General features: G+C 40.6%; 1 protein-coding gene across 2 annotated transcripts; it reads left to right on the top strand.

The window, feature by feature from the left end:
• The first annotated feature begins 1,638 nt into the window (after window positions 1-1,638).
• RLIM (ring finger protein, LIM domain interacting) lies at window positions 1,639-26,817 on the top strand. 2 transcript variants are annotated; one of them, XM_075539296.1, is made up of 5 exons: window positions 1,639-1,845; window positions 3,668-3,732; window positions 16,733-16,925; window positions 18,255-18,338; window positions 20,053-26,817. In XM_075539296.1, exons 3-5 carry the CDS (start codon window positions 16,757-16,759, stop codon window positions 21,627-21,629), a joined length of 1,830 nt encoding a protein of 609 aa, XP_075395411.1. In that variant the 5' UTR covers window positions 1,639-1,845; window positions 3,668-3,732; window positions 16,733-16,756; the 3' UTR covers window positions 21,630-26,817. The 2 variants fall into 2 exon arrangements, with proteins under 2 accessions (XP_075395411.1, XP_075395412.1); XM_075539297.1 differs by lacking the exon at window positions 3,668-3,732.
• Window positions 26,818-27,158: the final 341 nt, after the last annotated feature.

Below are 27,158 nucleotides of genomic sequence, written 5' to 3'. Positions count from 1 at the left end.
CTGGCTGAACTTCTTCCTAGACAGATTTGTTTGTTCTTTTGGCAATTCGTAGCACTTTCTCTTCACCCCAGCCCCCAAGTATTTTCAATATTCTCCATCAGCACCATAGTTAAAAAACAACAATTCTTCTTGCGTCTTCCATATTCACTATCCAACTTTCGCATGCATATGAGGCTACTGAAAATACCCTGGTTCGGGCTAGGAGCACTTTAGTTCTCAAAGAAATATTCTTGCTTTACAGCACTTTTAAGAGTTCTTGAGAAGCAGATTTACACAGCGCAATGCATCTTTTGATCCCTTACCTGAGGCATTGATTGTAGAGCCACGCAAGATGAAATCCTTGATAACTTCAATCTTTTCTCCATTTATCATGATGTTACCTGCTAGTCCGGTTGTAACGATTCTGGTGTTCTTTAAATTAAGTTGTAATCCACACTGAAGGCTGGGATCCTTGATCATCGTTAGCAAGTGCTTCAAGTCCTCCTCACTTTCAGTGAGAGGTTGCGTCATCTGTACAAGTCTTCCTCCAATCTTGCTGCCACATTCTTCTTCATATAATCCAACCTTTAAGATTATTTGCTCAGTATATAGATCGAACAAGTGTGGTAGGATGATGCAACCCCCAACACACATCTTTCCTAATCAGGCAAGATGTTCAATAATATTCATTCACAGAGGCAGAACCATGCCTAGCAGTCTATCTAATACATGGCATTAAAAAGCAACGAGAACATTGATGGAGTGGGGCATTCTCTCAAAAAGTATTTCAGGACCGACTACGATATAGTACTGATATAGCAGTGAACAAAACAAAGAAATAGGGTTACTACCCTTAAAAGGAGGAGTAAACAAATAAATAATATATTTCCAAAGTAAGTGCTTCAGAAAACATAAAGTACGTAAGGGGAGGAAGTCATTATTTTAGCTAGGAATAGTAGAGACGGCATCTCTGCCGAAGTAACAACTGAGACGAGCCCTAGATTTGGGGGACCAGCCGACTCATGGCGAGCCTGATGGATCGGGTAGAACTGTCCCTCGGGTTTTCGAGGCTAACTTCAGGGAAATGGAAAGCTTCACCTTTCTCGCGCTGATGGGCTGGCGGTTTCAATTTGCTGACCTTGAGGTTAACCGCCTATGCATAACCACGACACCCACCAGGGCTCTTGAGAAACTATTCAGCCCACGGAAAATCGTTGAGGTGTGCAGAGGCCTGTTCGAATTTCTGATCTACTGTTTCTCCAACACTGCTCTATGTGGACTAAGAGATGAGGTGCTTCATGAGGTGGCGTGCACCGTGTGCCTGAGTGGCTGCTAGGTGAGCCTCGCATCGCATTGCATACTCTCATGAAGGCTCGGTGGTGACGTTTCCCAGTTCCCAAAATGGGAAAGCGACGGTTCCCACAATTCTCAGGCTGGCATTAGCAGCCACAATTCAAAATGGTGGCGAGGGTGGGGCCAGGCACGATGTGGGCGGTACAGCAGCTTTCCTTTTCCAAACGTCCGCCCGCCTCGATTGCGCCGCCCGAGATCCCCCACCCCCCACCCCTCCTCCCGCCAAGCATTTTCGAGGAATCGGCCGGGATTGGCTCAGAGGCTGGGAGTGGGGCTTGGCGTGGGACGCCTCCTCATCACTTCCTGTTGTGGCAACCGTTTCCTGTCGCTGCTTGGTAACAATGGGGAAGGTGATGGCTGCTTGAGCAACGTCTGCGAGTCGGCGCTGCGCTAGAGGCGGGTGCTCAGCCGGGACTCCTGGGAGGCGGGCTTCGGAGCGGCGGCCGGGGAGGCGCCAGTCACCGCGGCGGCGGCGGCCCAAGCGACGGGGTCGGAACCCAAGGCGCAGATCCAGTAAGTGCAGCCTGGGGATTCCCGGGAGAAATGGGTGGCGAGCGTGCCGACGGTCGCGGCGCCCCTGCTGCCGCGTTCGCTCAAAATGGCCCGGGTGGGGCGTCGAAGCAGAGGCTCCGGGCCGCGCGCGGTCCCCGGGGCTGGGTGCTGCGGGGGTCGCGGCGGCGCCGCTGCCATTTTAGTCCAGTGGGAAAGTCGATGGGTGCTCCGAAGAAGGGGAAGGAGATTCGTCGGGCTTCCTCTCCGTGGCCGCGGGGGCCGCAGCCAGGACCTTTCCCGAGGCTTGGGACTTTGGGGTGGCTCTTTCCGAGGGTTGATCTCAAGCGGGAGACTCTGATTATATCATGTTTTTCCCCTGTGTTCTTTGGAGGCTTCTCACCTCTGCCTTCTACAAGGCGGCCTTGGGTCTGGGCAGGAGGAGGGGGGAGAATCATGCCGTTGTAACTTAGATGCTGGGAACTCTGGGAGCTTTAGATTTCCCAGGACTTAGAATCCCAGAGCCCCGTGTCGGGCCCTTCTGCCGGGCACTGCCCATTAGGCGCTCCCTGAGGCCACGATGACATCTTCCTTAGGGATCTCGAGCAAGTGTGCCTTACTTCCTTATTCGAATTGAAAATCCTCCCATGTCCTTTTCCTGAAAGCGCTCGAAAGAACCCCCCCAAAGGGAGGGCAAAGCCGTTGCATGTGTGTTGATTTTCCCAGGCTGAGGGTGGGAATTGGGCCCAATTATTTTTAAGTTAATTTCCGTCCAATCCGCCAACAACCCAACCCCACCCCATTAAAGAAGCGGGTGGGGGTCCGGCAAGTCAGAGGGGTCTCCGCTTCTTCGGGCGGTACCTGCCACGTACGCCTTAGCTTAGTAACTAGTATTAACCGGTTGGGCTCTGCTTCCTGAATACTCGGTCCCTTTTTCCCTTATGCTGATTAATTTCAAGATGGAGGAAACAGCCACGTTCCCTTCCCTAGCAGTTACACACCATACTTATTCCACAGGTTAGCGTGGGAATCGGAGGCCTAATGTGGTCTTGCTTGTTACTTGGGTTATTTTTTTCGTATTTGGACAAGACGAAGTGTTTATATCAGATTCTCATCCACTATTTGCAAGGCTCCACTCACTCTATCTATCTGTATCTACTTCCCTATGAGATGGATAGATAACTTTTTGGCTGTAAATAGAAAGTACACATATCCTGAATTATTTACCTAAAGTGGTTTTGGATGATTGCCGTTAAGGGGAGAAATACTAAACAACTCTGATTAAACGGAAAATCAGGTACAAGTTTTGTCCATCCTGGGTAACTTGAGAACACACCATTACAACTCAATACTCCAGTTCGTTTTCTAAATTGTAAAAATAGATTAAGTAACCAGGAACACCAGTCTAAACTCTCTTGAAAATCTGATTTCAGAACCCACTTAGGTGACTGTAAAATGTTTTCAGACATAATTTGTGTAGCAGAAGATGTTCTGAAAAGAAAGTATGACTTTTAAACAATTTAGTTTGTGTCTTTGGCTAGGGTAGCGTGCAGAGGAAGTTCTTGAAAGTGATGATCAGAACCTGAAAGTAATTGCTGGTTCGATAAGGAAAGGCTTGTTTTAAACAAGCTTATATTAAAAGATAGATTGACTCAACTTTTAGAAGTGTTAAGTGTAACTCCTGGTTCCCTCTGACCTTCTGGGTCTCCCCAAGTATTACAATGCTAGTAGTGAACGAGCTTGGATTATGCGGTATGGGGTGTTTGTTTGTTTTTTAGGATGTGTATGTCAAAGAAAATGTATATCTTATAAAAGAAGAAGAATAATGGATTCTTTTTTTTTCTAGAGCAGAGAGTGAAGAGAACTTAAAATCCAGTTTATTGTATTTCAGTACTATGTCATAACAGTCAGGTAATTTACTTTTTGTTGCATCTCCTGATGATTTATGTATAGAATGCATGTTTACACATATTTATTGTTCTGCTTTGCAGGCTCTGTTGTGGGGCGGCTCATTGATATGGTAGTTGATGTTGGGCATTCTGCATGATGAGAATGAGAACTTTTCACTGGGATTTCAAAGGGTCATGTTTTGAGTGGCTGGAACTCAACCATTGAGTTGTCTGACTTTTTCTCTCTCAAAATACCTTAAGTTTGCAATACCTGTATAGTATAGAAAGAACCAAAAAAATGCTCCTCTGAATTATCGTTGAAACGAGATAGGTATGAATATATAAACTATAGTGTTTAAATGTTCATTGAATAAATAAAAGTATCAGTAGACTATCTTACAGGAGTCTTCATTCGTGTGGTGCTTGATATTTTTCGATATATGATTAAGACAATTGGTATATAGTCTAATTAGTATTAATTATGTTTCTCATCATTGTGGTTAAAGTAACCATGTAATCTATTGCCCTAACCAGGACATTTTTTAGGAGCAAAAGAGACATTGTTACTAATTATGTCAGGACAACAGCTGCAAAGTGGATTTTTCCCAGGCCGAAATTCATAGCTAACTTGTATTGAGTTCTCATGTTCTAGGCCTGATGCTTTATGTGCATGATTTTATAATACTTATAACAAAGCCTCATGAGTATATTGACTTGTTTTACAAAGTAAACTGGGACTGAGAGGAGAGATAAGTAATTTATCCTCAGTTAAATAGCTCGTGAGTGGTGGGTCCCCATTTTAACTTAGTTAAAATGACTGAAGTTCCTAAACTTTATAACTTCTAGAATTGATTGTTCTCTAATTAAATCGGGGATATAATAGAAATAAAATGACCACGGTTGTAATGAATCTGCATGTTGTTAGATCAAAACTTTAATACTTACAGACATTGGAACAAGTGAGACTTTCCAGCATTTGTCCTGTTTTTTGTCTTTTGTAAGTTCTGGTACTGGCTGTCATATTCTTGATATAATTTGATAACTTTAATTTCAAATCAGCAATAGTTCTAGTAAATGACTTAATAATCAGGTGGTGTCTAAATTTATTGGGCGGAATGAGTGTTCTCTCCAGTTAGTGAATCCTTAGTGTGGTCTTAAGTAATGTAGTAGATAAGATGGGGCTTTATTTGAATTTTCTAGTACTGCCCATTACTTTTTTCCTTAGCATTTGTGCATTGGGAAATAGACTAGCCTTTTGTTCCCTTGATTTATCAGAGTGGATAACAAATTGGAAAGCGAAAAAGTTCTCTGCCAAGCTCAGGCCTATGAGGTACCTACGATTGGGGCCTGTTGCCTAGGATGGTGACATGCTTTTCTTTTTAAGTTCAGTTCCTTAATATTTCTAGATAACATGAAGATCCAAACCGTTGATTAAAAAAAAAGTTAGCCAGTTTATATAATCCCTTAAAATTTTGAAAACCAGGGTAAGAAAACAGTAATACTTCTATGGCTGTCTTTGCCCCTTCATTTTCCCTTTTAATCTTGAATATGTAAGTTTCCCAGATAATTAAGCAGTTTATTTTTCCTTTCAGCACTTGAGGTATTTGATATTAAAATTTTGGCAATTTCAAACAATTGGGAATATTATTTCTGAGTGTGTGTTTCCTCACGAAGCACATAGTTGATGTTTTTGCTATGGATTTCAGATTTTAATTCGGTCATAATGATACTTACCTATATGTGAAATGACTCTACTCTGTGTTTTGGAGGATATATAGATTCTTGGACCTCTTATAATTTCAAAACTACAAACTGAGTTTCTATTACAGCGTTTGAAATATCTCATGGTGTTTTCACAGTGGTGAACATGCTTCCTTTGAGGGAAAGGAAATAATTTGTGTCTAAAGTTTTCTCTGGAATGAAAAATCCTTTCATTTGACAGAAGTTATTTTTTTGATAGAAAACTCTTCTGTCCTTAAGGTAGTAATTGGTGACCATCCGCATTGCTAGTACTTTCCCACGAGTTCCTTTGCCTTTTATAAACATGAATCCTTTGGATTTTTGGAATTTTTCCCCCACCCCTGTGAATGAGAGAAGTTGGTCAGAATTGAGTTTGTGGATAATACCAAATCCTAACTGAGTGATGACTAAATCTAGTCTAAGTTAACGTACGTGAGTGAAATGAAATGTCACTGGGCGACATTCTTCCTTTTATGCTTCCTCTTTTTAACTTGATTCTCTAAATGGTTAGCATTTCACATTGTTTTCTGTCCTTTGATAACATCTTTAGGAATCTTATTTTGTAACTGTTTTAGAGTTCTTAGTAGTTTTTCAGCTGTTAAGTCAAATTCTTACCAAGAGATTACACCCTTGAGGAGCCTTTCTGAGTTCTTTGTCTTTTCCCCCCTCTGTGGTGTTCTTTTCAAGAAGTAAAACTACTGCTATCAAGTTGGTTTGGACTCATAGCAACTCCAAAGAACAGAGTAGAACTGTCTCGTGGGTTTCCACAGTTGTGCTCTGCACAGAGGCAGGCTGTCGCATCTTTCTGTCACCGAGTGGCTGGTGTATTGGGACCACCGACTTTTTGTTTAGCAACGGTGCCACCAGGTCTCCTCTCATTACATGGCACGAACAATGGGCCGGTATTAGAAATAAATGATGTGATTGATGAGAAGGAGCTTACCCAGTAGATAAAGGCAGCGTAGCCACCCTGCCGGTTTTTTAAAGACTGCTGAGTATTCTTCCAAAAAGGTAATATAGTCATGAATAGGGAGGTAGTACAATGGCAATGAGAAAAGAAAATCCCATGTCTAAGCTTACATCCTGGGACTTGGATTATGTATTAGTCACAGTCACAGATTCATAAAACTGAAAGATACCTTTTAGATGATTTAATCTGATCCAGTGTCAATCCAATTCATTGGAGACCCTGAGGCACAGGAGTTGAGGAAACTGGCTAAATTGGTATATAGCACCTTCTATTTTCTGCTTTTATCTTTTACAGAGGTGAGTTTCAACCATGCTACTCAAGTATGACTCATAGCAACCCCATAAACAGGGTGGAGCTGCTCCCTTTGCGTTTCTGAGACTGTAAATGTTTATGTGAGTAGAAAGCCCTGTCTTTCTCCCCAGGAGCAGCTGAGGGGTTCAAACTGCCGACCTTTTGAATTGTAGCCTAATGCATAACCCCGCGCCATCCTTATAGGGTCACTATGAGTTGGCATCAATTTGATGGCAATGAGTTTGGTTTGAGGAGGGGTAGGGCAGGGGATACCTCCTCAGTGTGAAGTTAAACAACTTTTATTTATTGAATATACCATATTTTTAAAAAGCTTGATTGAACTATAACGACAGCATACTCATTAAACTACAATTCAGTGATTTTTTTTTTAGCATATTCAGAGTTCTATGGGAGCACCACCATTTTAGACTGTTTCATCACTCAAGAAAGAAAACTCAACCCATTTGGCAGTTACCCCTGCCTTTCCCCCTACAGATCAGACCTGAACAACCACTAGTCTTTCTGTACATTTGCTTATTACAGATATTTTATATAAATGAAGTCATAAAACTTCGTTCTTTAAGGATTGACTTCTTATGCTTACCTGATTTCACAGTTCATGCATGTTCATCCTTTTTCCCACTTGTAGTGAAATCTATATAATGAATGTGCCATTTTACATGTATAATTCAGTGGTATTACATTAACCATTATCAAATGCTTCACATCCCCCTAAAGGGACACCTAGGAGGCCTAGTAGTTCAGTGGTTCAAGCCTTGAGCTGCTAACTGAAAGGGCGTTCATTCGAAACCCCCAGCCGCTCCCATGGGTCGGAATTGACTCATCAGCGATGGATTTTTGAGAACTCAACCCTTTTAAGTAACAACTCCATTTCCCCCTTCTCCTCAGCCCCTGGTAACCACGACTAAGCCTTTGTCTTTTCTGCAACAAATACCAGGACATTTCAGTTATACATTTCTGTGTGGTAAGATGCCCCAACGTTTTGGTGTCTGCACGCATATTGTTAGGGAGTTGGGGTGCAAATCACTTAAAACCCTATTGTTCAGTATTATTGTTCATTTCTTTATCCCCTGACCTCAATTGAGCGCTACTTTGTGATTTAGTGTTTTAAAGCTCTATTAAGTACTTTTCACTTGATGCTGATATTACTGAGCTAACATTTTCTTTGCTCTGTTGGCAAGGATGAAATTAAATTAGTTTTCTTCTCCTTTATGAGGTTCTTAATGAAGCTCTTGCCAATGGGTGATGGTGCTCTTCTCTTCAGTGTGATGGATTTTTGTGTTGGTACCTCGGGTTTTTAAAAACTGGCACGTTCTGCTTTTGTACATTATTGAGTTTGGAGTCTGCATAAATGTGAAAGTGAACAGGACGCTTTAGTTAGTGGGCGGTAGGTTGCCTTGCTGCTTTCCTCACCCCGCTCCTCTAAAGAGGTCGTTTCTTTCAGATTTGGTTAGATGAGGTTCTTTTTAACGCCATATTTACATAAGCATTTGATGTGATATTTTAGAGTTCACGTTGATAAAGTCGATGTCATTCGTAGTGTGCTGGTGCCTTGTCACATACTCTTGGGTTGGTTTCTATTCATAGCTACCCTCTATCCAACAGACCCAAACCCTGCTCGGTCTGTGCCAGCCTCCCCCAGGTTTTGCCTCACAATGCTGTGAGCTGCGCACTGTCATGCAGTGTGTCCATCAAATTAAAGCAATATGTGTGCTTACACTTAGCATCGGGTCTCCTGGTCATTATTACTGAACAATAATGGAAACTCATGATAAAATTCTGTTTGGCTTAGGAAAATTACATATGACACACCTGTTAGCCCAGCAGCACTACTACAGAGTCAATTCCAACTCATTGTGCCCCTCCCTCTGTAGGGTTTTCAAGGCTGTATACCCTTAGCTTTCCTGAGATACGGCAGGTGGGTTTGAGACAGTGACCTTCAGAGTTAGCAGTTCAGTGATTACCCATCAAAATATTAGTACACCGTGTCATTTGTATTAATATATGATGATGATGAAAAGATCACCAATACTACTTTGAAATTCTTGAGGCTAATGAAATGTCAGGGTTTTTTCCACTGGTTTTTCCTCCTCAGAGTTAGAAACAACTAGGCAGGAAGAATATTAATTTATGAATTATCAAGGGTTCATGAGGGAGGGAGGGCGGGGAAGGGAAAGGAGGGAGAAAAGGAAGAGCTGATGTTTGTAACATAAGCTATGATGGGGGCCAGTTGTTGTTTAGTGGATATAGTTCACTAGATTTGGAATCTAGAAGTTTTAGATTTAATTACTGGCTCTTTTCCCTTTACCAGCCTCATGACCTTGGGTAAATATCTTACTAATCTTTGCTTCTATGTCTGATCTTTAAAATAGCGGTGTAGATTTCTACTTCATAGGATTGTTGTGTGGATTAAATGAACTATAAATAAAGAATAATGAATATTGCTTTTAACTAGGGAGAGACCTAATTTATTTTTTAAAAATAATTATATATTCGTATTCTTACTATGCTCTATTGGAAAGCTTTTCATAGAAATATGTAAGTTTAAAATGGCTGATGTTGATTTATCGCATGACTATTTTTATTTGAGAGTAAAATAGCTAAAATAAGACTTTCTCTTTTTAAATCATTTTATTGGGGGCTCGTACAACTGTATCACAATCCATATAGATTTTTTCCCCTTAATTTTGAAGGAGGTCTTTTTTTCCTTTCATGTTAATAGTTAAACTGGAAACCCAGTTTTTGTTTTGTGTAGAGTAGAATCTGGAGAGCTATTTTGTTACCATTTCTTCCCTCATCTTTTCACCAAAAAATAAGGATCTGTATTTGAACATTTGGACTCTTGTTCCCCCGACATCTTTGATATCTTTGAAATAGTCATTAACTCTATGGGGGAAGGGTTTTGTGGTTTAAGTGTAGTTTGTGTATGCCACATAGAGGGAAAAATCACATTCACTGCCATCGAGTTAATTCTGACTCATAGTGACCCTATGGGACGGAGTAGAATTACTCCTTCGGCTTTCTGGCTATAAATCTTTATGGGAGCACAAAGCCTCGGCCTCATCGTCTCACGGAGCAGTGGGCAAGTTGGAGCTGCTGGTCTTGCCGTTAGCAGCCTGATTAATGCACAGGGGCCACTGCCTGAGCAGGGCTCAGTTGAAAATGCATGAGCCGACCATCATCGGGTCTGTGACAGTTTGCTTTGTTCATATTGCTTGCATGATTTGCCTTTGCCTTTCAAAATGTAAGCACCTTACATTCAAGAGGCCAAATCCGTTTCTGTCAAGTTTATCTTATCCTCTGTGCACAGAGAAGAAGTGTACTCTGTAGTGTTTTAAGCGTATGGCCTCTGAAGTAGATCATAAGGTCTTTCTCCCACGGTACCTCTGGGAGGCCTCCAGCCCCTACCCTTTCAGTTAGTAGTAGTCAGCTGCCCGATTGGCCGAGTTGCCAAGGAGCTGAGTGCACAAGAGCCGAAAGTATGAAGTGTTTAGTCAAAAGTAGGGAAGCAGATTGGAATGTGTTCTGCTCAGTGAAACTTAAACTGCTCCGTTGCCGTTTTGAAGTTAACAAATAACTGTGCTGTAAGGATATCTTGTAGGAAAAATTGTCTTTGCTGTTTTCTATATATGGGAGGGAGCTTGCTTGTATGGAATCATGGAACTACCTCCAGGCTCATCAGGCAGCCACTGTTCAGGATGGTAGAAATCATGTGGCCAGAGTTTTGAATAGAGGTATAATGCTTTGTCTGGTTCCTGTGTAGGAAGTCAACAGAAATTCCGAAAGTTGGTGAGCACAGGAAAGAATTACTTACTTATACATATTTTTATATCATACTCAACACTATTGCTTTATTTTCAAAAAACATACAGGGAATATGTAATAAATCCCTTTATGGAGCGTGTGAAATATATTGAGAACACTTTGAAAAGTGTTTAATGATTTCAGCCCAGTGTCAGACTACTGAGAATTTAGTATATATATATTTTTACAATTTATTAGGGGCTCATACAACTCTTATCACAGTCCATACATATACATACATCAATTGTATAAAGCACATCTGTACATTCTTTGCCCTAATCATTTTCTTTTTTTTCTCCTCTTTTCTTTTTTTACATTTTATTAGGGACTCATAAACTCTTATCACAATCCATACATATACATACATCAATTGTATAAAGCACATCCATACATTCCCTGCCCCAATCATTCTCAAAGCATTTGCTCTCCACTTAAGCCCTTTGCATCAGGTCCTCTTTTTCCCCCCTACCTCCCCTCTCCCCCCTCCCTCATGTGCCCTTGGTAATTTATACAATTTTATTTTGTCATATCTTGCCCTATCCGGAGTCTCCCCGAATTTAGTATATTTATCATATACATCTTACATGCTAACTCCTGGCTTTGACTTCTCTATAGATTTGGCTATCCTGTGTGACAGATTCTTCCAAATGATTCACTTAGAAAATGTACAGGCTCTTTGTAGGCTGACATTGGTCCATAATGATATTTGAGGGTGATATTCGACAGCTGAAACGATTTAACAGTCTTGTTATTACACTGAATTTCAGGGAGGCTTATACCCAGCCTAGAGCTAGTAAATCAAGAGTTTGTATTTTCATCCTTCAATGAGCAAAGAGGCATACAAGGGAGTTTCGAAAAGTTAATTGGAAAATGGAATTGAATGATAATGGAATTTTCGATGAATTTTTTGTAGCCCCCTTCTATAGTACCTATCGATATTTTCCACCAGTGAAGTTTAGTGGGAAACATCTGTCCCAGTTTTTATGTGTGCTGCCCTCTGGTGGGAGCCTATATAATTGAATCTGAAGAATTTCCTCATTCTTCCATCCCAGACCTTGAGCTCTCACTATCTGCCCCACCAATTGTATCAAAATCCACATTACATCAGATAAATGGATTTTTTCATCTAAAATGCTTTCCAATACTGAAAGCACATAGGTTCAACCAAAAACTTCCATCTTGAAAGGGTTGTTAGCAAGATTCCCAGGTGATGCTATATGTAAGGAAGTTCCTGGGTTACTAAACAAGATCCAGTCTGCTGCTGGCTGTGTTAAGTCGAATTTGTAGGTGGACCAAGTGCATACAGTTCTTATTTTGTTTTTGTTTTTCAATATTTTTAAAATTATATTGATGCATGTTTCATGTCTACTAGAAAAGAATGCATATTGCACTTTTTAAATTGTTTTATTAGGGGCTCTTACAACTCATCACAATCCATACATAGATCAATTGTGTAAAGCACATTTCTTATTTTGCTTGTGTAAGAAGGAGGACTGATGGTATAGATTGTGTTGGGCTGTTAAGCTCAAGAGCAGCAGCACTTGAACCCACTAGCCGCTCCACAGGAGAAAGATGAGGCTGCTCCCATACAGTTCTACTCTATCCCATATGGTTGCTATAAGTCAGAAGTGACTGGCAGTGGGGTTAGGCTCCAAGCCTTTTCACGGATTTAAAGCTGCATGTCTAAAACAAGTGAAGTTGGTTATGATGGTAAATATTCGACATTTGTAAATTTGGAACTTATTTATCCTGAAGTTTGGGAAGCAATGATCTAATCCAAATTTCTTCATAACCCTTGAAGGAGAGCTTGTTAGATCTCTGAAGAAACCAAGCAATATTATCCTGATGCTTCTCATAGGTTCTGAACTCCCAACTGCACCATAGAATGTACTTGTGGCGTTTTTGATTCCCTGTGATTTTTCAAAGACTATAATTAGTTTTGCTTGCTTGTCTCTTCTCTCACTGAAAAGTTTAATTTTTCTACTTTTTCCAGTTGGAAAGGGATTCTGCTGTGGTCGCTCAGGTAGAAAAAAGATAGAAGTTCTGTTACTAAGCAGGGTTCAACAAATGAGTGGGAAATGGACTTAATAGTACGGCGAAATTACATAACAGTGTTTGCCATTTCATGTGCAAAATCCAGGAACATTAATTCACCATACTGTACAGCCATCGCCATTCTCTCCCCATGATATTTCATGTAAGTGGGATCATGTATTTGTCTTGTGCCTTATTTCACTCTGTGAACGTCACAGGACTCATCCATGCTGTCGTACGTATTAGAACTTCATTTCTTTTCGTGACTGAATAATATTACATTGATGTGGATCAGTCACAATCTGTTGGTCTATTTTTCCTGTTCATAGATGCCTGTTAATTAGCTATTTGCTACGGCCAAATTTGTAACTTGAGATACACGTTGAAAAGTTTGATTTTCTTTTGTCTTTATTAAATGCCTTACCCATAAAACTTGAAGAGTATATTTTCTCTACGCTGCTGATTTCCGGTATTCTAAAGATTTCAAGTTACAGTGATACCTTAGTTGGGAAACTCTTTCGTTTCATGTTCGAACACCGAAAAGGTAGAGACTGAACATAGTTTTCCCCATAAGAACTAATGGAAAACCAAGTAATTGGCCTGAGGCCCCAAAATTACACTTAAACATTCAATGTCCAGGACTTTGAAGTTACTGTGGGGCCTTTCAGCCTTCTGCGATGTCACTGTCTCGAATGTGCTCTTGCCGTTGAGTTATTTCTGATTTATCCAAATTAATAGTAACTTTTCAACCTCTTCAATGGTCTGAGTTTTTTGTTTCGTGGTTATCGATTTCACACTTTTGGCTACATTCGCTGCTTTAATCACTTGCCTCCCCCCCCCCCCAAAAAAAAAAAAAACCACAAAAAACTGTTGATCATGTCGACTTAGTCCTGTTGTATTCAGCCGCCATAGCAGACCAGTGGCGCCCTGATTCCAATTTTGTAGCGATTTCTTTCTTTACCTCTTAGCGTGTTTCTCTTGGTTGGCCTCTTAGCTTTACTGCTGCCATCATTAACTTTCTGTGGAGCCCTAGTTGTGATATTTTACATCGTTAAAGTGCCCCCAAAAGCCACACCGACGAATGATGTAATACACTAGCACAAGTACTGTGTGCTGTCTGAGCGAGAGCTGTCTGAGCAAGACTGCACCGTGACACACTCTCATCCCATACAGGTTTAGTCAAGTCAGATTTTCACTGTGGTTGTGCAGCAAGGTCACAGACACCGAGCAGGTGTTTTCAGACTGCTGTCTGAGCAGTGGAACGTTTGGACTTGGAGGCATTTCAGAACCAAGGTGTCACTGTATCATAGAGCTGTCTTTCAGGGATTCCTGAGTCAGTATTTTTTTTTATTTCCTGAGTCAGTCTTACAAGCATTAAGGCATCTTACATAGGGTACTCAAGAGCCTGGTGGCGTAACAGTTATGTACTGGGCTGTTAGGTGCCAGCTCGGCCCTTTGAAACCAGCAGCCATTCCACGGGAGAAAGATGAGGCTTTCTACTCCTGTAACCTCTTAGAAAACTGGATAATTCTACCCTGTCCTATAGTATCATTCAGAGTCTGAATCGACTATGGCAGGGAGTTTGGTTTTGGTTTGGAGTTAATGGTATTGGCACAGGTAACACATTTGGCTGCTAACTGAAAAGCTTGAAGGGTCGAGTATCCGGAGGCACCTTGGAAGAATGGCCTGGCAGTCTACTTCAGAAAAGTCAGCTGTGAAAAGCCCTGTGGAGTTTTACTGTAACACCTATAGGGCCATTGTGAGTCAAAATCAACAGCAACTCGTTTCTTTCTGTTTTTTTTTCAGTTGTCATTATTGACTTGTGAGCATTCTGATAATTCACATACGTGATCGTGAGGTGGGGGTTATATTTAGCACCAATCTAGATGACCTATTTTCCATACATCTCATTTTCATATGTCCATGGAATGCGTTTATGTTATATAATATGAAGGAAACCTGGTGGCATAGTATGTTTGTTATGCATTGGGGTGCGTTGAATATTCTCAGCCATATTGTGGCTTTTTATCCCCATAAAGATTTCTAATTGCAGAAACCCACAAGGGCAGTTTTACTCTGTCATAAGGGTCGCTATGAGTTGGAAACAACTCAGGGTTAGAGCCTTTTGAATTATGTTGATCTAAACGTAAAATAAGGTGAATTGGGTGGGAAAGAAAAAATGAAGAGAAAATGTTTTAGCCATAATTTAGATTCTTTACCATTGCTTTTTATATGTGTAAGTACTTGAGAATGTATGGAAACATGCCAGGGTTGTAATTCGCTTAAAGCTATACAAATAGTGAATGAATGGTAATCAATCATTTGGGGCTAGTTTTATGTATAACCTAGAGCAGGGGTTGGCAAACTTTCTATAAAAGATCATACAGTGAGTACTTTAGGCTTTATGGGCCAGAAGGTGAAAGTAGGAGAGTATTATAAGAGAGAAGCCAGCAAACTTTGAAAATATTCTCACCTATTATTGGTCGATGCACACTGTTTGTAGAAACTAACTTCAGTTACTTCGAACTCCTAAGTGTGCGGGTTGGGGTTGGTATTAGTCACATTTGTCGACTCATCAAAAATCAAGGCAAAAACACTTAAAATAATTTGCCTTGTTTGTTTGTTTTTGCTTGATGTTACTCCCAGGATCCTTAAGTTTTAAGCAACTGTACTCAAAGGCTAATATTTATCCAGTGGCCTTTTCTGGACGCATTTCCTCAGCTGTTGTGCACTTCAGCACGGTTAGATCACTATTGATAAATGACTCTCTTCTCTTGGCTAACAGAAGCCGCTTAAAACTTAATTTGATTGACGTCTCAGTGTCATTCTTTTTAGAGAAAAATATTTTTGATGAGCTTTTAAAATTTTATTTATAATTATATAAATAGGTAATTATAATTTCTGATTAGACTGTATAATTAGACGTATGAGTTAAGAATATTGTCATCAGTGCTTAGTCTGGTGCTGTCAGTGCATATTTATTATGTTAGCACAGTTCTAGTGTCATTGCATAATAAACACCATTCTTTGTCGTGCAATATGATAAAACGCATCCACACTTCATATTGTACCTTTTAAGTGCAACGTTCAAAAGCTCTTTCCTTTAGACGCGATGAGCATAGCGCTCGTAGTAAACTACACGTCCCAGCGTGTACTGATCACTCTAACAGGCATTGTAACTGCATCACCGCAGCGTATGGCGCACAAGTCCGCGACGCAAAAAAAGGAGAGCGCTACACCTTTCACAACTACTGCGCTCGGCCATTGTAGCACAAAAGTCGACGCGGTTACGTGAACATGTGACCGGGAGGAAGTCACACTCTGGATACAAATTAGAGTTTCATATCGTTTGCTCGTGTCACAAAAACATTATTTAGCCCTTTAAAAGTGTAGAAAACATTCTTGGTTAGCTAGAAGTTGTTGAAGACTGCTTTGTTGTGCCTAATTTTGCCAAGCTTGGAAAAATTAATTAGATGAATAACAATGAGTACAGGGAACAAGAAAATGTGCTTAAAATTGACTGTGCCAATGACTGTACAACTCTTCTTGATATGGTTGAGCTGTGGAATTATATATGTGGATGAAGTGCCAATAATACTTTTAAGAAAATTTTTAGGTTGCAAGCAATAAAAGCAGACAGCAGGGCTGAGTTTGGTATGTGAACCAGAGTTTGCCGACCCCTGGCCTAGTCTTCTCCTAGTGCAGCTAGTCCCTGTGTTACCAATAAGATTCCTTCCTAAGTCTACCTTTTAAGTCAAATCCGTTGGCTGGTTGGAGCAAGTGGGTATGTTCTTATTTAGCATAACTGTTGTGCAGGGAAAAACTCAAAGCCTTCTCAGTGATTTAAAGGTTACTTTCAATCATGGCCCAAATTTTGAGAACCAGGTGTCGACTGCCTTCTTTCAAAGTCAGGGCAAATCTACATAGTAATATTAGAGTGGAAGTATGAAAGTGTGCTCTATGCATAAATCGGAGGTTTATAACCCAGGGACTTGCTGTCTAACTGCCTTTTCAAGAGCTTTACTGTCATAATGGTGCATTCATTTGCGGTCCTAAAATCCACATCTCAACGTGCACGCTGGATGTGCACATAATTAAGACTGTTAGACAGAATGCGTATTGAGTGTTTTACTTTTAAGATTGGTCTCTTTTTTGCTTTTAGATAATTTTCCACTTGTTCAACAAGATGGAAAACTCAGATTCCAACGATAAAGGGAGTAGTGACCAGTCTGCAGCACAGCGCAGAAGTCAAATGGACCGATTGGATCGGGAAGAAGCTTTCTATCAATTCGTAAACAACCTAAGTGAAGAAGATTATAGACTTATGAGAGATAACAACTTGCTAGGCACCCCAGGTATGCTACATGTAATTGAGGATTTTTGCATGCAAATTCCTATATAAAAATACCTGTCTGTTTTGAAAATCTGTTGCTTTATGAGATAATAATTTTATTGCAGTCATTTGTTGTCACACTACTATTCATGTTTGGAATTATCCTAAATCAGACAATTCTTTTAATTAAAAAAAACCTTGTTATTGTGAATTGGGTGAAGGTTTATAAAACAACAAAAATGAGCCGCCCTCACCAGTCCCCCCCCTTTTTTATGTCATTGATTACAATCCCCACAATGTACCATCCCTCCTCGCACTTCGTCCCTGTTTCCTATTTCCATACCTTCTTTCCTCACCTTCTGAATTTTGTCCTTGGAGAAATGCTACTCTTTTGAGCTGAAGTGTTTGATTGAGTCTACGGTGTGCTTACCTGCCTAAGTGTTGCCACTCCTCTTAGAGACCTGGCTGTGGTTTGGCTGAAAATTGAGCCATGGGGATGAGTTCATTAACAGGCTTGAAGGTTGACTCGGGGCTATTGGCTCAGGTGTTCTACCGGTCTCTGCCTCTGCCTAGTAGGCCTAGTCTTTTTATCACTTTTGTCACTGGAGAAAATTTTTAACTCTGAATTCCATTTTGAGTTAAATTTCAGTGATTTCAATGGAAAAGAATAGAGCTGATTGTTTTGTTGTTGCCATTTATTTTACTTATTAGACATGAGTCCGGTGTGGATGGGAGCTTGCTTCGTAGGATAGAGTTAAGTCTATTAGATGTCATTGGTGAGACCCTGAATATTTCTCAGGTACGATTCTGCAGGGTTAGCTCTGGCTGAAAGAAGCAACTCTATCGACTTGTGTTCTGGTGATCTTTTTACCCCTTTCGTTGCCACCTGATCGTGGTTAAAACTCATTCTCTTCTCTTCTCCCTCATTTCTGTTTAATTCTACATAACTTTGGGGTGGTTGCTTACATTTTATAAAGGTAAGGTATGACTTTCATGACAGTAAGTAGAATTTGAGCCAGCCGTACCAGGCTTGAATGAAAATGCCTACGTTAGATTTCTGACTTCTGGGAAGTAAGTCTATCCCAGTTGCATCTTAAAAAAATTAGATTCTGTATGCAAACCCACTATTTGAACAGGAAAGAAATGTAGACAGACGTGACTTAGAAAGTTCATTGGAAACAAGACAATTTTACTGGAACTTTTGGAAACCTTTATACGTATAAGTTATAATACTATACTCCCAAAGGAAGTAAAGTTTACCCAAGTTGCTACTCTTTGATTTCATATAAGGGAGGTGAAGAATTGCTGGTTTTCATTTGTAATTTGGTAAACATTTAAAAACTGCTTGCAGGTGAAAGTACGGAGGAAGAGTTGCTGCGAAGACTACAACAGATTAAAGAGGGTCCGCCGCCACCGAATGTAGTCGAAAATACAGGTATGATTTGCATTGGGGCGGGTAAAGGATAGAATGGATAAGGAATTTGTAATCCTCAGTGGTCAATCAAAACTCGCTCAGGGGACACATTAAATAGCTTCATAAAAAGCCATTTGCCTAATATATGGTAAGAATGTCTATGTTTTTATTTCACTTGACCATTGGTTGCTGATAATTGTGACATAATGAAAAATGGCTTATTTAAATTTTCTTTTGTCGTCCATCTTTGTTCAAGTTTCCTTCAGCTTACTGAATTATTCCTTCTGTAGAGACATGTCGCTGTGAATCAGAATCAATCCCCTGGCAGTGGATGTGTGTGTGTGTTACACATACATACATATATTTATGATTTCTTCACTAGAAAAAAGAAATGCTGCAAACTCTAACCCAGGTGGTTCCTAACAGGCTGCAATTCCGTCTCTTAGGGGCTTTTGGCAATGGCCGGAGGCAGCTTTTGACTGACACAAACTGAGGGATGCTATTGGCCAGAGGTGCCGCTAAGCATCCACAACCCAACCCCGTCCCCCGACAACTGAACATGCGCTTGCTGGCTGCAAATGGCCTACAACGGGGTTGACAAACTTTGGAGATGGAAGAGCCAATACTGTCCCTCACAACAATTTAAGAATTATTTATTTTTACAAACAAATGAAATTGCCATTATCTGAAGAATATCCTTAAGGTTTCCCCCCCAGTTTTCCTCAGAGCCACATGTACATGCTTACATACCTGCATCTGGCTCTCAAGCTGCAGTTTGCTCGCCCCTGCCATAGAAGTAGTGTAGGCTAATGACACGTCACCGGCACCACCCCAGAAGTGTTGTGTTTACTAAAATGCTAGTACTATATCTTAAGCTATGTTTACTTTATTTGACTGCAGGATTCCCCAAAGCGGTCAAACCGGCCCCCTGGGGGATACTGGAAAGACACCGCAGTGGGGGGACAGGTGCAAAAACAGATACCTACATTTTATCCTGGATTGTGGGCTATACGATTTGTCTTCTGACAGCCTCATAGTGATATGCTAGGCTCTGTGATGAAAGACCTGGTTGCACAGTGGTTAATCACCTGGCTGCTAAACCAGAAGGTCGGTGGTTCAAACCTAACGAAAGACATGGCAGGCCGCATCTATCAAGATTACAGCCGTGGAAACTTTGGGGGATTTCTGCTCTTTCCTCTAGAGGATGAATCAGAGCCAACTCATTGGCATTGGGTTTGGGCTTTGGGTATATTGATGAGGAACCTTCCCTGATGGGTCTAGAAGGTAGGCGCTCCGCTGCTAACCAAAAAGTCGGCAGTTTAAACCCTTCAGCCACGCTGGAAGGAAGATGTGGCACACTGGTCCCACAAGGGTTAAAGCTTTGGAAATGCTATGGGACCGTTCTAGTCTAGTCCCGTGGGTTCTCGGTGACTTGGAGGCAACTCAACAGCAACAGGTGTAGGTTTGGTTAGCTTGATAAGGGGTAAAGTACTGAAAATAGGCTTCCTTCATAGTCCCTCAAAAAACAATTTTCCACGTTTCTCTAGCTCTTCAAGTGGAATTGAAACTTTAGCTGTAATTTTATGGAGTATAATTTGCAAAAATCTGCAAACGTGTGAAATCTCTTTTCAATGACTTTTGATAGATAATATATTCAAACTTTCAGAGTACTGTTTTGTGATTGTTCTAATTTTGGAAGTTCTTTTTCTCCCTGCTTTCCCCCCCCCCCAAACAGGTGGAGACTCTTCCGATGACGTGTCCAATGGTGACTCTATAATAGACTGGCTGAACTCTGTCAGACAAACTGGAAATACAACACGAAGTGGGCAGAGAGGCAACCAGTCCTGGAGAGCAGTGAGCAGGACTAATCCCAACAGTGGTGATTTCAGATTCAGTTTAGAGATCAATGTTAACCGTAACAACGGGAGCCAGAATCCAGAAAATGAAAATGAGCCATCTGCAAGACACTCTAGTGGGGAAAATATGGAAAACAACAGCCAACGGCAAGTGGAAAATCCACGACCTGAATCGACATCTGCAAGACCGTCCAGAATGGCACGACGTGCAGCTGAAGCATTCGCCGGAGAGGGCCCACCTGCTAGAGGTCAGAGAAGAGCCAGAAGCAGAAGCCCAGGTCACCGGACACCCAGCTCAAGAGCGGAAAGGAGTCGGTCCCCTCTGCACCCAATGGGAGTAAGTCCACCGAGATCATCTCATCATCGTATCTCATCTCAAACGTTTGAACATCCTTTAGTAAATGAGACTGAAGGAAGTTCTAGAACCCGCCACCACGTGACACTGAGACAGCAAATATCTGGACCTGAGTTGCTGAGCAGGGGTCTTTTTGCAGCTTCTGGGACACGAAATGCGTCTCAAGGAGCAACTTCTTCGGACACAACTGGCAATAGTGAATCTACAGGATCGGGACAGAGACCACCTACTATTGTCCTAGATCTTCAAGTAAGAAGAGTTCGTCCTGGCGAGTATCGCCAGAGAGACAGCATAGCTAGCAGAACTCGATCAAGGTCACAGACACCAAACAACACTGTCACTTACGAAAGTGAAAGAGGAGGGTTTCGGCGCACGTTTTCTCGTTCTGAGCGAGCGGGTGTGAGAACCTATGTCAGTACCATCAGAATTCCTATTCGTAGAATTTTAAATACCGGGTTAAGTGAAACTACATCTGTTGCCATTCAAACCATGTTAAGACAGATAATGACGGGTTTTGGTGAGCTAAGCTACTTTATGTACAGTGATAGTGATTCAGAGCCTGGGGGCTCAGTCCCAAGTCGAAATTTGGAAAGAGCAGAGTCTCAGGATGGGAGAGGGGGATCAGGTGGTAGTGGTAGTTCTGGTTCACGTTCCAATTTAAGTCCTAGTTCCAGTTCTAGTGGCGAAAGTTCAGACACGAGCTCGGAGTTGTTTGAAGGCACAAACGAAGGAAGCTCGACATCAGGTGCCCGGCGAGAGGGGCGACATAGGGCCCCCGTAACATTTGATGAAAGTGGCTCTCTGCCCTTCCTTAGTCTGGCTCAATTTTTCCTCTTAAATGAGGATGATGATGACCAACCGAGAGGACTCACCAAAGAACAAATTGACAACCTTGCAATGAGAAGTTTTGGAGAAAATGATGCGTTAAAGACCTGCAGTGTTTGCATAACAGAGTATGCAGAAGGCAACAAGCTACGTAAACTACCTTGCTCCCATGAGTACCACGTCCACTGCATCGACCGCTGGTTATCTGAGAATTCCACCTGTCCTATATGCCGCAGAGCCGTCTTAACTTCTGGTAACAGAGAAAGTGTTGTGTAATTAGGATGCGAACTCTCAGCTGTATAGCTGGCGCAGCGATGGGCAAACAGAAATCATCTACTTTATGTCCACTTTTTGAGTGGTGCCTAAATATAAAGGAGCAACCTGAATTGAGTCATTGCTTTCTGAATGGATTGTCTTCGATTTCTGTTGCAAAATAAAAAAAAATTTGAAGAGCAACGTTTTAGGGCCTACAATCTGATTTCAGTACCAATTGAATCAGTAGCATCTCTATTACTGATAATTTATTACTTGTACTTGTTTACCCTGTGTTATGTTAAAGATCTGCCTTAGCAATGGCTATCTGTTTTGTGTTGATCTTTAAATTTCCCATACCGTAGGAAAGAGGGACGAAGGAAATTCTCAGTTTAGACTTAAGTTGCAGTACATGTTTCATAAGTGAGTAAAGCTGTATCATTTCCGGTTATTAGTTTGTCATAAATTCAACTACATTCTGAGTCTCATTTGTTCACCTTTCAGTCCAGGTGACATTGGACATGTCCGTGTAAATAACACTAAGGTTAGGGTCTCCTACGTGTCTGTCTGCGAAGCCCATCACTTGTGGCGTACTGTAGAGTGAGCTTTTAGTTTGCGATATTTATCTTGTGGAAATATTAAAAAGCCTATACTTGTGTAAGTGAAAAAAATCACATTCATTTGTTTAAAACTGTAAAGCTATTTTGTAGAGGCTCTACTTCTTTCCAATGCACTATTGTATTGATGCATTAAAAATTGTAAAGTACCATGCTTAGAAATGAAAAAAAAAATGCTTTTTGTGAGCCCGCAGAGTAAAGCACACCAAACAAAGTACAGTGCTGCTTCCGTGCGTGTGTAGATGTCAAGAGCAGAACATATCTAATAATACTTAATGTATGTGAACACTTAACTGACCCGCAAAAGGAAAAACCTGCAGAGTTAAACTTCATTGGAGACCAAGAGAAATTAATATATTTGATCTGGATTTTGGTAGGAAATGAAAGCTGGGAAGAATAAAGAAACCTGCTCTGAAAAAATTTAACTTTCCCTAAAGACTACTAATGCAAACAAAGGTGAGGAGGTGCGATGAGACATGGGGTCCAACCTGAGTGGGTGAAACAGATCAGCAGGTGTGGCCGAGCTTTGGTGTAAGAAACCCACTGTTACCCTAGCACAAGTAAATTGATGGTTTCACCCCTTAGAAAGAATTGAAGTAAACGGTGGAGGGAGAATAGACAGCCAACCACTTTTAGCATAAGACTTGACCTTGGTACAGATGTGTGTGCTTAACGGGCAAGGCTCAGAATTGTTTTTGAGGTTTGTAATTTTAAGGTACCCATGCACACTTGTTAATATTTAAAGGCCAGCTGCGGAATTAGGGCACTTTATCAGTCTTTGTTGAAAGTCAGTTATCTGGGTTTGTTTTAAATTCAGATTTTAATTGTGCTGTGCATCTATGAAAATGAGATTGCTGCCCATTATTTGGGGGACATGCTCTTTATATTGTTTTCTTAGTAGGAAGAATAGATTTGGGAAGAACCCTAGTACTCTTGACTAGTTTCTCTTTGAAGCTAGTCGGGAGTAGAATTCGTCTGTGAAGCAGATGTTTTGTGTGTCGTCCGGTCCCGTCCACCCCACCGTCCCTGACCCCGTGCCCCTCCCCTCCCTGACTACCCTGGGAAAAACTTAACAGGCCCAAAGAGAGATTGAACACATCCTTGACCTTAAGGAAGGTAGCTATTAAATAGACATAGTTTAAGACTACAAAGGGAAAAGGTTGACTTGAATTCTTGGGCTACCTTTAATATTTAGATGTAAAGATTTTCAAAGCTTGTTCTTTCTCTGGCTTTCAATCCTACCTAAGTATCAAGGAAACTAACTTGTAACTATAGTAGTTGTTTACTAAGGATATGCACTGCTCTTGCAAAGAAGTATGTTCAAAAAAGCTTTACTTATTTTTTTTAATATAAGCAGATTTCATGTTTATGGCGCTTATGTAACACATTTTCTCCTTTAAAAAATGTCCACGTAAAAGTCAGGATTCTTTTGTGTTTGTGAGCCTCTTTGTCTCCTTTCCTAAGGGTGTAATCTAGAGTTTTCAGATCAGCAGGGTAGTCCTGATAGGCTAAAAACAAATCCATTTTCCTTTTGATAAAAGATGTTCCAGTAATACAGAGGTATTCATTTTAAATAGCTTATAAGCAACTACAGCACATTCTAAGCATAAAAGAAAATTGACAACAGTTACCTCCCTAACCTCCCAAGTTGTATTAGCCATTTGTCAAGTATTACAATAATAAGGTAAATAATGCAGAATGTTACGAATGTACATATTGAAGCTGTTCATAAACACTGGAAATAGAATCTTAAGTTTGTAGCTTTGGGGAGAATGCACATATTTGACAAGTGCCCGTGGACACCCTTTTCAGTAGCACTCGATAATTTTCATGGGATTGTATAGGACAAAGAAATATTTTAGTGGAATTTGCTACTTAATGTTTGCTTTTGAAAGTCCATGGCTAAGACATGCTTCCTAGGGCTGTGGCCACAATGAAGACGAGGCCATTGGTAGCTGTGAGATGTATAATGGAGAGCAGAAATCTTTTTCCCCCCAGCATCCAGCACAGCATCTTGAGGGAGCATATTTTTGCAAAAGACTTTACATTTCATTTTGTACCTTTGCACTTTTTCTATTATAGAAAGGTTCTGGTCTTTAAGACTTAGTTTGAACTTCATGCAGTAACAACAATAAGAAAAAAAATGCTAGGGGAGATTACATTTTGGAAGCGTAGGGAAAAGTACTGAAGGCAAAATTTCCCTGAATATTTAGATATTTTTAGAAATTCACTCACTAGTCTGAAATGGTTGAAGTGTTTTGTCTTAACGCTGAGCAGCTGACATGATCTGTTAGCACTAGAAACAAAATTGAACAAGATAGGTTCAGAGCCTGCTTTCATCTGTAGCGACACAAGAAAACAAGCTATGTTAATTTGGAATATTCACTCTAAAAAAGAAGACATAAGTTAAACCTCATTGATGTTATTGGAGGTGGGGTTTGAGGAAAGTGTTCATATTAGCATTGGAGTGTAGGGTAATTGTACAGTTAAACATTTTGCGCGCGTGCGCGTGTGTCAAGATACATGCATATAAATGCACATATATTTCTTTTTGTACATTATTAGAATTCAACCAAACATTAAGATTAGGAAGTTTCTCCACTATTAGTGTTGCTGACAAATAATGGTTGATTTTTATCCTCGTAAGGGAAAACATGTTCTTTCCATGCCAACTATTTTCCTAGTCTCAAATTATATGTATGAAAAGTTATCACTTAATATGCTTTGTATTTAACGATCTTCCCAAATGTCCATGATATGAAATGGGTTGAGCAATAACCATGACTTCTGGTCATTTCCCCAAATACCCATATGATAGGGAGGTGAACGTTGCTAACTGCCTCTTAACAGGCCGTTTTTAACAACTTGCTAGAATAGAATGGCACCTAGTGGTGGTTGATGCTTTTAAAGATAGAGAATTGCGCCGCCCCCCCTTGTTCTTTTGTGAACAAAAAGTAATTTTTCTTAAGTTTTATCTTGCTGGCTTCCCTTCCAAATGTGTACTACAAATAGTGCATAGAAGCCACGTGTGCAGGGCACTTTTACTCTTGTCTTAGAAGACTATGCTGATGGCTACTTTTGAAGAAATCTGTACCTTAGTAATGAATGATGATAAGGCAAACATTAAATTGCCAGGCTTTTTTAAAGTATAGTATAATTCTTCAATATGTTTAATATTCCATTATAGTGTTGTAATTCATTGAGTAACTAGGAAATTACGCTTTGGGGGGAAGCTTGTTTGGGAAAGTACATCAAGCAAACCTTTCTCTGGGAAAGCTACAGCACCGTGTAGGAGGAGCTCCTGTCTCATTTTAATTAGCAGCTGAAAAGCTGGTTTGGGTGCCTGCTCTTTAACAACTCTGTGTACTTGGTTCAAATCCGGGTGCCCCCTCCAAAAAAAATCTTTGTACTAACTGGACTATTTCTAAAACACCATCTAATATTCTCAAAAAGTCATTGATCTCACTTGATTTAACCCCATTTTGGATATAAACATCTACAGCATGGAGTAAAATAATTATTGAGGTGTTAGAACTTTTAAAGGAAAAATGATAGAATAATTTTTTATGCTTCATTTCACACACAGGTGTTCTGATTATTGTAGGAAAAGAGGCATAACTTCCAACACCCTAAATACTACAGTGAAATGTGGCTTTGATTAGGATTTGTTCTATAGTCACTTAGGGGTGCGTAAGTGATACCTTGAGTACACACACTGCAAACATTAGCTCCTAGGTATTTCAAGGCTCCTCTTAGCAGTTTTTTATCTTGCTGATTATTTTTAAATACCCAGGCTGAACCAACTCCCTGGCCTTAATGATCTAATGCCCCTTTAATAGCATTCTTTTCACTGATTGATTTGTATATGTTTTAACTGTCCAATGTTTGGATTTTACCTCTTGATAGCTTCATTTGTCCCTGGTGCTGCTCTTAAAGATGTAGGGCCATGTGATCAGGTATCAAGTTGAGTAGGCACGAGGTTGGCCTGGTTATGTACCTGTATTCTCTTCTCCTGGGAAGAGCTACTTTGGTATAAATGTTTACTTGGATTCATATACATAGCTAGGCAGCAATCATGGAATCTTTCTGAAGCCTCTTTAAGAACCTGATGTGATCTGAAGGGAGAACAGTAATAAAGGCTGGTTTTATGTCTTCGAACATGAAGCACATAAATGTATGTTCTATAAAGACTAACGTCGATTGTTATACCAGGGCTTCCTGACCTCCAGGAGAGACTTTCAAAAATGCAGAGGGGAGCACAAAGTGAAGTGAATTTGGTTGGCTGGCTTGACCTGGTTTCTCAGTTGCGTTCCATTTCAACCTGGACATGACTCCCTTCTCCAGCAGACTCAGACTCCTGGTTGGGAAGCCCTGAATTAAAATTTGAGAATGTACCCAGTTTGGTTTTTTTTGTACAGTGCTTTACACCTGCTAATATAATTTGTTAATGCAAAACAAGACCTTGAAAGGTCAGTCATATTAAAGCTGGCTTGATTATTACTAATAGTTATCATTTAGGAAGAAGCTTTTTCCCTATGTAAGATGTCATACTGCAGATTTAAAATATAGACTATCAATAAAATGCATGAAGTGATCATTTGTGCTTGATCATCTCTCCTTGGGCATTTCTTTTAAAGGGGTAATCTGATAAAAGGGCTGTTACTTCAAACCAGTGTCAAATAGACTTGACAAGTGGGAGAAACTTGATTTGAATTCCCCTCTACCAAGACTGGGCAGGTGCCGGGTTTACAAACTCCATTTTATCTGTGTTCTGTAGTTTAACAGTTTGATCTTTGTTTTAAAAAAGTAAACTTTCAATACAAGAATCCTGGAAAGGTTTATGTAAATGACATGTTAAAGAGGAGCACTTTTGTGGTTTCTTATATTCTCCTCATTTCCCTGACCACTCCTTGCTTGACATCTGCATCCCCAAACT

This window comes from Tenrec ecaudatus, chromosome X (genome assembly GCF_050624435.1).
Source record: "Tenrec ecaudatus isolate mTenEca1 chromosome X, mTenEca1.hap1, whole genome shotgun sequence".
NCBI lineage: Eukaryota > Metazoa > Chordata > Mammalia > Afrosoricida > Tenrecidae > Tenrec > Tenrec ecaudatus.
This window is presented reverse-complemented; position numbering and strand designations above follow the sequence as displayed.